This window comes from Electrona antarctica (assembly GCF_951216825.1).
Source record: "Electrona antarctica genome assembly, chromosome: 21".
Taxonomy (NCBI): Eukaryota; Metazoa; Chordata; class Actinopteri; order Myctophiformes; family Myctophidae; genus Electrona; species Electrona antarctica.
In genome coordinates, this window is record NC_136802.1 from 28,747,021 (window position 1) to 28,760,991 (window position 13,971).

Below are 13,971 nucleotides of genomic sequence, written 5' to 3' on the forward strand. Positions count from 1 at the left end.
AAAATCCACCTGTTGGTGGTGCTATAACAGGCCAATGTGAAAAGGGTGGGATTCATTCCACAGCCTAGTTGGAAAGACTGTGAAAGATTCCACGTAAATTGCATGCTGCGTTCATGATTTGAGGCTTTTGAAACTGGCTAAACTGGTCTCTAAACTACCTCCCCCTGGCCAGCCAATGTTAGCCAAATAGGTTAGAATATGAATTAGCTAGTAACAGACGGACGGACGGGCACACACACGGACGGAGTGCAAAACAGACTCTCCCCATGCCTTTGGCCTGGTGGAGAGAATTATCTATCACATTGACAACTGCAAAGTTCTGTATAATTCCAGTGTGCCTTATATTGCATGAGCACATGGCACCACAATCACTTGACCAGTTTAATGCAGGCTTTGTGTGTCTACAGTAAACTGAATTATAATAATCCCGCAAATCGTTACACAGTATCTCTATAGTCATGTGCTCAAGACGGATCTGTCCGATATTTCATATTCTATCCTAATTGGCTAACATTGGCTTTCAAAGTTTGCAGGATTGGCCTGTTTGACAAAAAGCCTCAAATCATGAACACCATGCAATTTATGTGAAATCTTTCACGCACTACTAGGCTGAGGAATATATCCCACCCTTTTCACATTGGCCTGTTATAGCAGCACCAACAGGTGGATTTTTGCAAAACACATTTTTTGAACAAAATGCTCAAATCATCCAATTGCCATCAAAGGCATGAGAACAAATGGTACCCTTTTCACATTGGCCTATTAAGGCAGTGGGTGCTCAGCTTTGAAAATAACAACTCAAGAGGGGCTGCCATTGTGCAGTCTAGTATGCATGCTTAAACATGTAGTATGCATGCTTTAACATGTAATGTTAGAGTCCACAGAAGTTAACCTTTCAAGCCCCCCCCCCCCCCCCCCAACACACAAAATAAACACAGAATTTGACAAACAGAAACATAGCTAAACAGTGTTGTAAACTAAAGAACAAGTCAATATAGGGCAATAATTATACAAAAAAAAGGTAGAAATAGCAATACAAAAAGTGAGAATAATACTAATAATGTTGTCAAACTGGCCCCACCTGTTTTTCTTCCTGTAGGTCCTACAGGAAGAAAATCAGGTGGGGCCAGTAGACTGATCCTGAGACAAGAATGATGTCCTACAGTGTATGTAGGACATCATTCTTGTCTCAGTCTACATCGTCTACACACAAGGGATTGAATTAATTTCTCTCCTATGCCACTAAAACGCCCTACCAACAGCCATTAAGACATGTGAATCCCTTGACTCCTTCAAAACTGCTCTCAAAGACCACCTACGGACGGCCCCCGGAAGTCTGAGTCCCCCCCCCTACCCACACACACACACACCCCTTTTTCCCCATACCTACATGTTTCTTTCCCTTTTTTACTTTCTTTTTTTACTTTACTTTCCTAGTTTCGGGATATATATATATATATATATTAGCGGTGTAACAACACATTTTAACAGCGATACGATACGTATCAATTCACGATACATGGTTGACGAGACGGACGATATTGGTTCAGTATGACAGTATCGATTTGAAATCGATACTGTAACTATTTAGCAAAATTGGGTGGGTGTATAATCCTTTTAGACAAAGTGTTTGACTATAGCCTACTACAGGGGTTCTCAACCCGTGGGTCGCGACCCCTCGGAGGGTCGTCAAATTCTTTTGGGGGGTCCCCAAAATATTTTCAAAAAAAAAAAAAAAAAAACTTTTTTTAAATTTTATTTTCACGATTTCTCAAAAATAGCAGACCTACAAGCTCATAGCGCGCCACTCGGTGGCGCGCTATGAGCTTGTAGATCTGCTATTTTTCAATAGCTAAATTATAACATAATGCTTAAAACACCAAAAGGGGTTCCCGCCCAAAATGGGTTAAGGTTATTGTAGCAGTCAATTTATATTGGGGGTCGGGAGGGGGCGGGGCGGGGGTCCCGAGACATTGCCAAAGCATTTCCGGGGGTCCCCGGCCAAAAAGGTTGAGAACCCCTGGCCTACTATACTGTACAGTTTTGCATTTCTGTCGAATAAAATATTCAATCGATCAAAGTTGAGGTGGAGTATATAGTCTGATCGCTCCCCTGATACCAACTCCCTTCTGTCACTCAACTCCTCCCCCCTGTACTAACCTGACACCATACATTCTTCCTCACCCTCACGCCAGGTGTGTGTGTGCGTGCGTGCGTGCACTAAGTATTTGAATCAATAGGGACTAGGGCGCACAGGCCAACACACCCACCCATTACAAGCTTATCCAAATTTCGTGTTCATAATCATATGTCGCCTTGGACTAGACCTTAAAAACAATAGGGTATGTGAGCAACTTGGATGCCTATAGTTACTCACAACACATGCTAAAATGAAGAAATGCAGCTGGAGAAATTCGACAGACATTATTGACAAGAATTCTGCCGTTGCTGAGCAGGTAGGAATTCAGACAAACTCCAGAGTGCCTTCAGGACCCAAAAGAGAAAATAGACATTTACCTGGGAGGCAAAGGTTTAGGCACTATATTCTGTTATGTTAGTTCAGTAACAGGCGTCTCCTCACAGAAAATACAATTTCACTTGTTTGTGGAGAGACATGGACACTCCTATTACTGAACATACACTCTATAGCAATGAGTACTATCAGAATATAGAGCTATTTTAACACTTATTTTAGCTTATTATTATTATTATTATTATTTTAACTTATAAGGGCAACATCATTTTACTTCATGGTAATTGGTAATGCGTCTGTTTCAGCCGATTCAACATCATGATCATGGCAAATCTCCAGTATTTTCAGGAGCAATGGATCTTCAGAAGAATTGGAATTTTTTGGAGGGGGATAACAGGCAGTCGGACTAATGGGATTTTGGCAGTCTGGCACCACAGAGACAGAGCGCAGATCATTCCAAAGTGTGTTCTTAAATTAGACGAACAATAAATGATTCCCAAAGGATAACTTTGCTAGTTTACCTGTCTTCCAATTGTTGTTGCTCTGAGCAGGTCTATAATCTATATCAAAATTAATGAGTGAATATGCTTGGCTAAAAAAAAAAAATATTGATGTAAATTTTAAATATCTACGTATATATGATATGAGATATAATGATACTTGTCAGTGTGTTTGAAGTTTGATTGGATGTAGTTCCTGGTACAAAAGTTTTAACTCACTAAAACCCTCTTGATTGGGTGATGTCTCACCCTGATGATGGGTCATGATTGCTAGGCCTACATATGGGCTAATAAGTGCCTGCATGTGTCCTATTATAGCCTACTTTATTGATGATCTTGAAGTGAGTACTTTTTTCCCCTTCCCACAGGACTTCCGTTTTGACAATGGGGAGGATGACAATACTCGGCGTGAAACCTGGAGCAATAAAAGCGAGTACCTGATCTCCATGATTAGCCACGCTGTTGGCCTTGGTAATGTCTGGCGGTTTCCCTACCTGGTCTATAAGAATGGCGGCGGTGAGTACAGTATATGACATACGGTTATTACAAGTTCACTGTACAACACAGAGGCGTATCCACAATAAGGCGAGGGCAGGCGCCAAACAAGACCTGAGAACTATTAGTGGACAGCTGATGGGCCGTTGCGGTAGAGCGTGAACCTCAATCACCCATTGGAATGTAAATGCATGCCTTTCACTTTCAGCCTTTGTATACTACTCGTCTGGCAGGTATATCTCTTTGAAAACCTTTAGTGCTACGATTGTGCGCGGGGAGACGGCAATTAACACATCTTGCCTGTCCAAAATGTAATTCCTGGAAAGCCACTGGTACAACAGTGTTGATTTCGTCGACTACTACTATGACAAAAGACGTTTGTTGACTACCTTTTTTCACTGACGAAAACTAAATGGAAACTAAATGAAAACCATTCAAGAGACTATGACTAAAACTAAAATCAAAATGCTGTCAAAAACAACATACTGTACAAGCTCCTACTCAAACAACTCAAATAGAGCGCCGAAGTCCTGACGTCACTCCAAGTGACGTCAAGTGAAGTATTTTTGGACCAAGTGTTGTGGTCCAAAAATAAACAAGCTGTCTCAGCGTTATTGTCTGAGAGGTGTCTCTGTATCGCTTGCAACCGTCATTCACTCATTCCTCAATCACCCATTGGAATGTAAATGACTGCCTTTCAGCCTTTGTATCCTACTCGTCTGGCAGGTATATCTCTTTGAAAACCTTTAGTGCTACGATTGTGCGCGGGGAGACGACAATTAACACATGATCTTGCCTGCCCAAAACGTAATTCCTGGATACGCCACTGACATGAACCCGTGGATTTGCGCCCTCTACCGAAACTTCGGTGCTCTATTAAAAAGAAATGAACTTTTGCTCTTTCCTGTAATAAACACAATAACAACTCCCTCCACCCATGCAGGTGCCTTTCTCATCCCTTATGTTGTGGTGATGTTGGTGGCTGGCATTCCTCTGTTCTTCCTGGAGAGCTCCCTTGGCCAGTTCTGCAGTCAAGGCCCCGTCAACATATGGCGTGCAGTGCCAATACTCCAAGGTGGGAGTACATGGAGTTCTGAATTACTACTAAATAAAGACATCATAGAAACGGGCATTGAGCTCAATGTGTTACCGGTAACTTATTTCTTTCTTTTTTTCCTTCACCATACAATGTGTTCATAAAGGATTATTAACCATTGGAGGAATGGTTACCCTACTGTACATCTGCTCTTTATTTTTGTGAATTCATTAATGCTTTTTAGGGAACATGAAGAATTATTTAAACACTATTATTTTTCGTCTCAATGTCCTTGCTGTGCATGCATTATGTACACATTTGTAATGAACTCGTTTTCTTTTGTGACATCGCTTTTTTTCATCTATTCTCCAGGTGTTGGAGCTACCATGGTGCTGGTGAATGCAATAATATCCATTTATTACAGTGTGATCATCGCCTACGGCCTGTACTACATGTTTGCTTCCTTCCAGTCTCCTCTTCCATGGAGCAAGTGCTCGAGCTGGACTGATGCTGCCTGCGGTATAACAGTAGTAGCCTATAGGTTGCATTTTACTCTTATATAAGCAGCTCGTAGATTTCATACCCAATTTACCAACTCTGACCGTTTGTTAAAAACATTCAGTTTTGTTACTAGAATGAAACGAATGCAAGCAGGTTGAAAAGGCAGATCGAGATGGTTTGGACATCTATACAGAGGAGGGCTAGTGAGTATATCGGTAGAAGGATATGCTGAGGTTGGAACTGCCAGGCCAGGAGGCCTGGAGGAAGACCAAAGAGAAGATGTATGGATGTAGTGAAAGAGGACATGACGTTAGTTGATGTGAGAGAAGAGGATGCCAGAGGACAGGGTGAAGATGGAGGCATATGGTTTGCTGTGGCGACCTCTGAAGGGAACACTCGAAAGGAATTGTAGAATTAGACTAGACTAGAATTTAGGATACAGGACTGTACTGTTCTGTGTAAACCAAGTGAGGGAGAAATGAGAATTGGTTTGGCTATATGCTGATGCTTAGCAGTCCCACTGTAGAGCCAACAAGTATTTGTATCCAATTAACACATGCTGTATTATATTATGCTACAAAATAAGATAGATCACTTGTTTTCAGTTTCACAATGCTTCGAGCACTGTCCAATATATTCCGCATAAATGATAGCTTCACAAGAACAGTTTATAATCATACAAACGCAGAATATTCAGTACAGTGACGCACTGTCTTTACCTTCCACAGAGGTCTGCAATATGACCGGTCTGCAATTGACCAACGGGACTCTGGAAAATGGCACCTGTCCGGGCACAAATGTTGCCTCCACTCCAGCACAGAGCCCCACTGAGCAATACTGGGAGTAAGAAATACAATATACAGTAGACAGTAGTGTACATGGAAGCAATTTCAAATCAAATTCATACTGAGTAACTACACAGGACAATTAAACCCTGAGTGTTACTTTAAAGGAGAATTCCATGCTAGAAGGCTTTCTTACCTTTCTTTGTAGTCTTTGTACGTCCACCACCAAAGAGGTCCAGGTGTTATTTTGTGCAAAAGCGCATTATTGGCTATTTCCCCTACCATATGCCCTCAATGAATTGAATTGAATTGAATTGATTGAATGGGGCATTGGGGTGTTGTGCGAATTCACTTATTTCCATCGGTCAAAAATCATTTTTTTGTATATATCCTCTCTTCATAATGTAAATAGTATCCCAAGCGGCACACTTTACTACTTATTTCGATGGAAATAAGCGAATTAGCACAAAAACCCAACCCCCATTGAGGGCTTATGGGGAAATAGCCAATAATGCACTTTTGCACAAAATAACACCTGGACCTCTTTGGTGGGGACGTAACAACTACAAATAAAGGTAAGAAAGCCTTCTAGCATGGAATTCTCCTTTAACATATTTTGGGCGGGAACCCCTTTTGGTGTTAGCATTATGTTATGCTTTAGCTATTGAAAAATAGCAGATCTACAAGCTCATAGCGTGCCACCGAGTGGCGCGCTATGAGCTTGTAGGTCTGCTATTTTTGAAAAATCGAAGAACGACTGACATAGAAACATAGCTTTTTCAGAAAACTGTCAGGATTTAGAAGACATTTGTAGAATCTGATCTCAGGTCATAATATTTGTGTGTGTGTCCCAGTCGTGTGGTGCTGCAACGGTCGAGTGGTCTTGAAGAGACAGGGCCCATAGTGTGGCACCTTGCCCTCTGTCTACTGTTGGACTGGGTCCTTGTTGCAGTGGTCCTCTTCAAAGGCTACAAGTCAACAGGCAAAGTACTGTATCTGCTTTCTCTACCCATATGGCTTCCTGTGCTATACATCATTCCCACTGTGTTTGAAATGCCTGCAATTCACTGGCAATAAAATTTTTTAGACCCTAGTATTAGTATTCTCTGGGCATGTCATAGGCAAACATTTGGCTATGACATTTTAGTCGACTAAACCTACAGTTGATTTAGTCAACTAAAATGTATTTTGGCGGGCCTTAATTAATGCCGTCGTAATGGCTGATTTTACACTTGCTGAAAATAGCCGATCTACAAGCTCAGTTGTGAACTTGTAGATCGGCTATTTTCAGCATGCAACCAAGTGTAAATTGACTTGTGTCTTACTTATACTGGATCTCTTGTCCACTAGTCCCTTTCAAACATTTTCGTCTAGTTTTTATTTGTTGACGAAATTGTTAATATATTTTAGTCTTACTTTTAGTCATCATATAGCTTAGTTTTCATGTAGTTTCCATTTAGTTCTCGTCAGTGAAAAAAGGTAGTCGACGAACATTTTTCGTCTTAGTATTCGTCGACGAAATCAATACTGGTACTGTATATGTATATGTATATGTATATGTATATGTATATGTATATGTATATGTATATGTATATGTATATGTATATGTATATGCTTTTTCTCCCCCCCAGGTAGCGTATTTCACCGCCACATTCCCTTATGTGGTGCTGCTCATTCTGCTGATCAGAGGCGTGATACTAGAGGGTGCTGGAGATGGCATCGGGTACTACATTGGTTCCCAGTCCAATTTCACGAAACTTAGCGAAGCAGAGGTATGACGTCTAAAAATATAACATCGTTGCTGTCGGGAGGAAACCTCATAACTCCATTTTTGAGGTTTTTGGCATAAATCAGTGCTATTGAACACCTTTTACGTCTGTGTGTTGTTTCGAAAATATTGAACCAATGGAAAGTAGTAAAAAGTGCTTTGGACAAAACCTCTTAACTCCATTGGACCCTCAAACTGTCTGCTAAAGCAACTAACTCCACCACCTCTCCTCTCATGGAAGTAATTGACAATATATGAAGTTACAACACCAACTTTGACGAGGCTGTATTGCTTTGTTTTAAAAAAATATATAAGGTTTTCTTAATTTCCTGAAAAATTTATATTTTTAATTTACTGAAAAATTAACATTTTGGAGTTATGAGGTTTCCTCCCGACAGCAGAGATATACTATAATACTAAATAAGTCATCACCAGAAAATTGCGTTGTGCAGGAAATTCTGCTTTCTGATATTGCTCTTATAAATGTACGTGAGCATGTTTTAGGTCTGGAAAGATGCGGCAGGTCAAGTCTTCTATTCTCTGACTATTACATACGGTGGCATCACAACCGTGAGCTCCTACAGCAAGTTCCATAACAATGTGTTTCAAGACACTCTTGTTATAGCTTTCAGCGATTTTGGTAAGTATTCAGTACGCACTCCTAAATTCAGCTTTCATAAAAACAAAAGTGAAATAAGTCAAAAAATCTCTGCTTATTCCAACATTATTGACGATGGATTCTAGGCCAGCCCCATGGGGTCTGGGGAAAATAATTTCTGTAAATACAGGCAGTAATTGTAAAAACTAATACAAGAGCTATTTATTAATACATGTAATATTTATATGTACAGTACAATACACATGTGGGTTTAAAGTAAAGCATATTGTCTTTGTTGCATTTCTTCCAAGGAACCAGTGTGTTTGCTGGCTTTGCCATCTTTTCCATTTTGGGCCACATGGCTCACATCTCAGGGAAGACGGTTGATGAGGTTGCCCAGGCAGGTGAGATAGATTCTCTAGATTCCACAAAGTAATTCATAGGGGGAAAACAATCCTACCAAAGTAGTCAACACATTGTCCTTTGACCTGATCTAATTTCCACCTGTATTTGTGTGCAGGATTTGGTCTGGCATTCATTGCTTATCCAGAGGCACTCTCAAAGATTCCCCTCGCTCCCCTGTGGTCCGTTCTGTTCTTTCTCATGGTGTTCATTCTTGGATTTGGCTCCCAGATTGTAATGATTGGTGAGTTTCAGATCGAAAGATTCTAGTAATATAGCACAAACTAACACTGGCAATGTTCTGTATGGCGAGTATAGGCTGCTGCCTTCAGGAAGGAGATATGGTGTTCCAGCATACAATAAGGCAGTGTTGAAAAGTTACTAAGTACTTTTACTTAAGTACTGTGCTTAAGTACAATTTTGAGGTATTTGTACTTTACGCAAGTATTTCCAATTTCCAATACTTTTACTTCTACTCCACTACTCTACTTCACTCCACTCCACATCTCAGATCCAAATATTGTACTTTTTACTCCATTGCATTTATTTGACAGCTTCAGTTACTTTTTAGTTAGTTTTTGATTATTATTACAAAACACATACATTAACCACTTCAGCTACCACTTCACTACAGTATATATATATCTACAAGCACAATGTGTCGCCTTGTGAGCTTGTAGATCTGCTATTTTCTAAATATTTTCTAAATATTTCTGAGATGGGACATTCTCCATAATAACGTTTATTTTAGGTACTTTGTACTTTTGCAGCACCTAATTTGAAAAATTTAAAATACAACAAAGAAAATACTAGTTTAGATCAGACAGAACCTGCGATTGTTTCAGTTTGAAATTAATATGTCATTGTCTTGTCCTTCCTGTCATTAGGGATCATCGAGACCAGCCTGCAAGATGCCTACCCCAAGTTCTTCAGATCCAGGCGCCCCATGGTTGCTGTGGTAACCTGTTCCGTCTTCTTCTTGCTCGGCCTCACGTGTGTCACAAGGGTACGTTAGCACTAGCAGTGTTGATTTTGACAGCACAGCCACATTTAGATTTTCGTAATGCCTGATTTTACACTTGGTTGCATGCTGAAAAAATTGGTAATGCCTAATTTAACACTTGGTTGCATGTTGAAAATAGCAGATCCACAAGCTCACAACCTGCCGCGTTGAGTTGCGACCTACAGTATATACTCTAAGTTGCAATGGGTTGTGAACTTGTGAGCTTGTGGATCTGCAATTTTCAGCATGCAACGAAATTGTCGGTATATTTACGCTTGGTTTTAGTCATCGTAGCTTAGTTTTTATTTAGTTTTCGTCCGTGAAAAACGGTAGTTGACGAAAAAAAATTGTCATAGATTTAGTCGATGAAATCAAACACTGTACGTTAGCTTCCTAAGTGCCACTCTATGTTACCTGATCATTTCACCCAATACCATACTGTGTGTGTGTGTGTGTGTGTGTGTGTGTGTGTGTGTGTGTGTGTGTGTGTGTGTGTGTGTGTGTGTGTGTGTGTGTGTGTGTGTGTGTGTGTGTGTGTGTGTGTGTGTGTGTGTGTGTGTGTGTGTGTGTGACAGGCAGGAATATACTGGGTGACTCTCACAGATGCATTTGTTACTACCTGGGTGCTGCTAATTACTGGTTTCTTGGAGATCATTGGCTTCATCTACATATACGGTAAATACGAACAGGTGTGGACATGTTGGATAATAAAAAGGTCTGGGTCAAATTAAACTCAGTTTAATTATTGAATGTTGTCTAATAATAATAAACTTTATTTATATAGCACCTTTTTAAACAATGTTACAAAGTGCTTAACAACATAAATCAAACAATCATACCGGCACATGGGGTTCCAGGAGGTCAGATATGTATTTGGGTGCCAGGCCGTTAAGAGCTTTAAAAGACCAACAATACAATCTTAAAATAATTATTTTTTAACATGTTTTTTGTGGCTTTTGCCTTTTATTTTATTTTATAGAGGGATAGGTATACAGTATAGGCTCTTAAAATCAATTCTAAAGGTTACAGGCAGCCAATGCAGTGTCGCTACAACTGGGGTTATATGTATTCTACACTCACCGGCCACTCATCTGGCAGCAACTCAATGCATGTACAGCATTGAGTTCTGCTGCAGTTTAAACCGAGCATCAAAATGGGAGAAAAATCTGATTTAAGTGACGTTGAACATGGCATGGTTTGGTGATGATGGCAAACAGGCTGGTCTGAGAATGCCAGAGCGCAGCGCCGTGCTGATCTACTGGGATTTTCACACACAACCATCTCTTGGGTTTACAGAATGCATCAGATTAGGCATTGTTTTTTCAATCTTGTACAATATTGGTGGTTATTAGCTGACAGGTGTCTGCATGGCACCTGGTGTGATCTTTCTTCTGTGGTTCAATGCAGTGTTGATTTTGGCAGCAAATTTAGATTTTAGTTTTAGTCACAGTCTTTTGAATAGTTTTCATTTAGTTTTAGTCACGTGGAATGTTGTAGTGTTAGTCTAGTTTTAGTCGACTAAATATCACAAGATTTCAGTCGATTAAATCTACAGTTGATTCAGTTGACTAACATGTATTTTGGCGGTCCTTGATGCCGTCGTAATGGCTGATTTTACACAGCAGATCTAGAAGCTCACAACGTTGTGAGCCTGTATATCGGCTATTTTCAGCATGCAGCCAAGTGTACAATGACTTATACTGGATCTCTTGTCCACTAGTCCCTTCCTAACAGTTTAGTCTAGTTTTTCAAGTTTTTCAAGTTTTTCAAAGTCACTTAAATCACCTTTTACCCACATTCTGAACTGAACTGCAGCAGATAATCTTGACAATCTGTACATGCATTTGGATGAGTCTACCTGAAAAACTGGCCGGTGAGTGTTCACTTCAGTATTATGTGCATACTGCATATACGTCTTTTTTGTGTCATGTTGTGCGCTCTTTATGCTTTCTAGGAGGTAACCGTTTGATTGAAGACATAGAAATGATGATTGGGAAGAAGAGCTTCTGGTTCTGGTTGTGGTGGCGAGCTTGCTGGTTTGCCATCACCCCCTGCATCATCATAGTGAGTCTCAAGCACTGTCCCTTTAGTTTATACATCACTTTACACATTCTATTATACAAAAAAAGTCTTTGTGTGCACATTTGTTGCCAGAACCTTAATTAAAAAGTAAATACCTTCACTGTCCTTTAAAAAATAAAGATCCCCAACTAGGGATGTCCCGATGATCACATTTATCTGATTTCGATCATATGATTTAGAGTATCTGTCGATACCGGTTTTTCCCGATCCAATATTTATATTTTTATACAACACTTATGCCATATCACATTATGGTACAATATCCAAAATCACAGACAATATCCAGTCTAATATCATGATATAATATTGATACTAGCGATGTCCCGATCATGTGTTTTCGCTCCCGATCCGTTTCAGATCATTTTAAAATGACGCGATCGGCCCCGATTTCCGATCATGTGATCAGATCAGGACAACCCTATCCCCAACCCTCTGCATTAAGGGATCAAGATGTTGGTCTTCTAGATTCTCCTATAGTAACATCCTGAGATTTAAACAGAAATGTTAACTTTTTCTTTCTGCTCTGACTGATTTAGGTGCTCCTGGTTTCATCTCTGGCGCCGTTCATTCCTCCGTCCTATGGAGACGTGGCGTACCCAGCCTGGGGCCTGGCTCTGGGCTGGTGCACGGCAGTCTTCTCCCTCGTCTGGATTCCTATCATCGCTGTGTATAAACTGAGTACTGCAGAGGGCAGCCTATGGAAGGTGAGTTTGCTGTGCGCGTGTGATATTGCTGCTGTTTGTGTGCAATACCGATGTATCTCTTGGGGATCCGTTTTCTTTTCTGGGATCTAATTTGCAGTGGTGTAAAGTCAATATAACTACATAGTACATTTACTTAAAGTACAATTTGGTGCGCACGCTTATCCGACACACCCAAGGTCCGACATGCGGAAATCACCCATGCGTTGCGTCGTGCTTGCGGTTCGGGGTTGGTTTGGGTTTGGGGTAGGTTGTCGTCCTAATGACTGTCAGACCTTTGGTGTGTCGGAACTAAAGCCTGTAACATACAGTAACCACTTCAGCCATTTAAAAATAGCCCCTCACCCATGGGCCGTGGCTCAGCGGTCCATGCACCTTGACCGGAGTTCGACTCCCGATCCCGATGGCCTTTACTGCATGTCACCCCCCCCATCTCTGTCCCCCCATTCCTGTCAGCCTACTCTACTGTCTGTCCCTCTATATAAAATAAAATAAAGGCGAAAGCCGCACACAAAAAGAAAATAGCCCCTCACAATGCATCACGACTCATTGTGAGCTTATAGGTTGGCTATTTTCAAAATATTTGTATACATTTTTTGAAAACTTGATGACCCATTCTGCATAGTGAGTATTCGTACTTTATACTTTTGGTACTCCTAAGTTTGATGCCAAAAGGTACATTTTGAATTCCAGAGTAGTTCTACGTTGCAGTATTGACACGAGTACTTTTTCGCCCACTGCTAAACGGTCCTCCTCCTGAACTCTGTTTACTTCCCACAGCGTGTGAAGTGTTTGTGCTCTCCAACTGAGGACTGGCATCCTTACCTGGATGCTCACCGTGGTGAACGCTACACACACTCTCAACAGGCCATGCAAGTCCAACTTGTGGAATTTCTTTGAGACAGAAACAAAATGTATTTATTTTTCCTCCACCAGGGGCCACTGGAGCATCATCTCTCAAGTCAAAGTCAAAGAAATCCACCATACTATATCATTTATATTAAGGACACACTACTATTGATTCAATTTGAAATAAGAAAGTCATTTTAAACTAGATAAAGCTTTTTTATTTATTTTTACATTGTTTTATTAAAGAATACTACCGAAAATCTAACAACTGCTCTGCTGCATGTCCATCTCCACCTCCATGGGAATCTGTCCGTTGGAAGAGGAGGACACGGCGGGAGGAGTGTCGGCGGCGGCAGGACGGCAGGGAGAAACGGGAGCGTTTCCCTCCTCTTCCAACTGTGAGTTGGAAGAGGAGGGGGAGGACGTGGCGGGAGGAGTGTTGGCGGCGGCGGCAGGAAGATCCATCCGCGGGTAGAACGGCCCCACCAGCCATTTCTTTGAGACAGAAACAAAATGTATTTATTTTTCCTCCACCAGGGGCCACTGGAGCATCATCTCTCAAGTCAAAGTCAAAGAAATCCACCATACTATATCATTTATATTAAGGACACACTACTATTGATTCAATTTGAAATAAGAAAGTCATTTTAAACTAGATAAAGCTTTTTTATTTATTTTTACATTGTTTTATTAAAGAATACTCAGCATCACCCAGTGTGCAGACTCTCGGATTCTTCTTTTTAACAAAACCGCTTTGACCTTTCAATTTTCTAAAGAT

General features: G+C 40.7%; 1 protein-coding gene across 1 annotated transcript; it reads left to right on the forward strand.

Moving 5' to 3' along the window:
- The first annotated feature begins 2,381 nt into the window (after nt 1–2,381).
- Nucleotides 2,382–13,883, forward strand: LOC306914316 (sodium- and chloride-dependent neutral and basic amino acid transporter B(0+)-like). The gene is made up of 15 exons (XM_079491313.1): nt 2,382–2,456; nt 3,342–3,489; nt 4,412–4,543; nt 4,877–5,023; nt 5,734–5,848; nt 6,645–6,777; nt 7,422–7,562; nt 8,063–8,198; nt 8,468–8,560; nt 8,677–8,802; nt 9,446–9,564; nt 10,137–10,236; nt 11,516–11,625; nt 12,180–12,347; nt 13,125–13,883. The coding sequence occupies exons 1-15, from the start codon at nt 2,391–2,393 to the stop codon at nt 13,242–13,244; spliced, it is 1,854 nt and encodes a 617-aa protein (XP_079347439.1). The 5' UTR covers nt 2,382–2,390; the 3' UTR covers nt 13,245–13,883.
- Nucleotides 13,884–13,971: the final 88 nt, after the last annotated feature.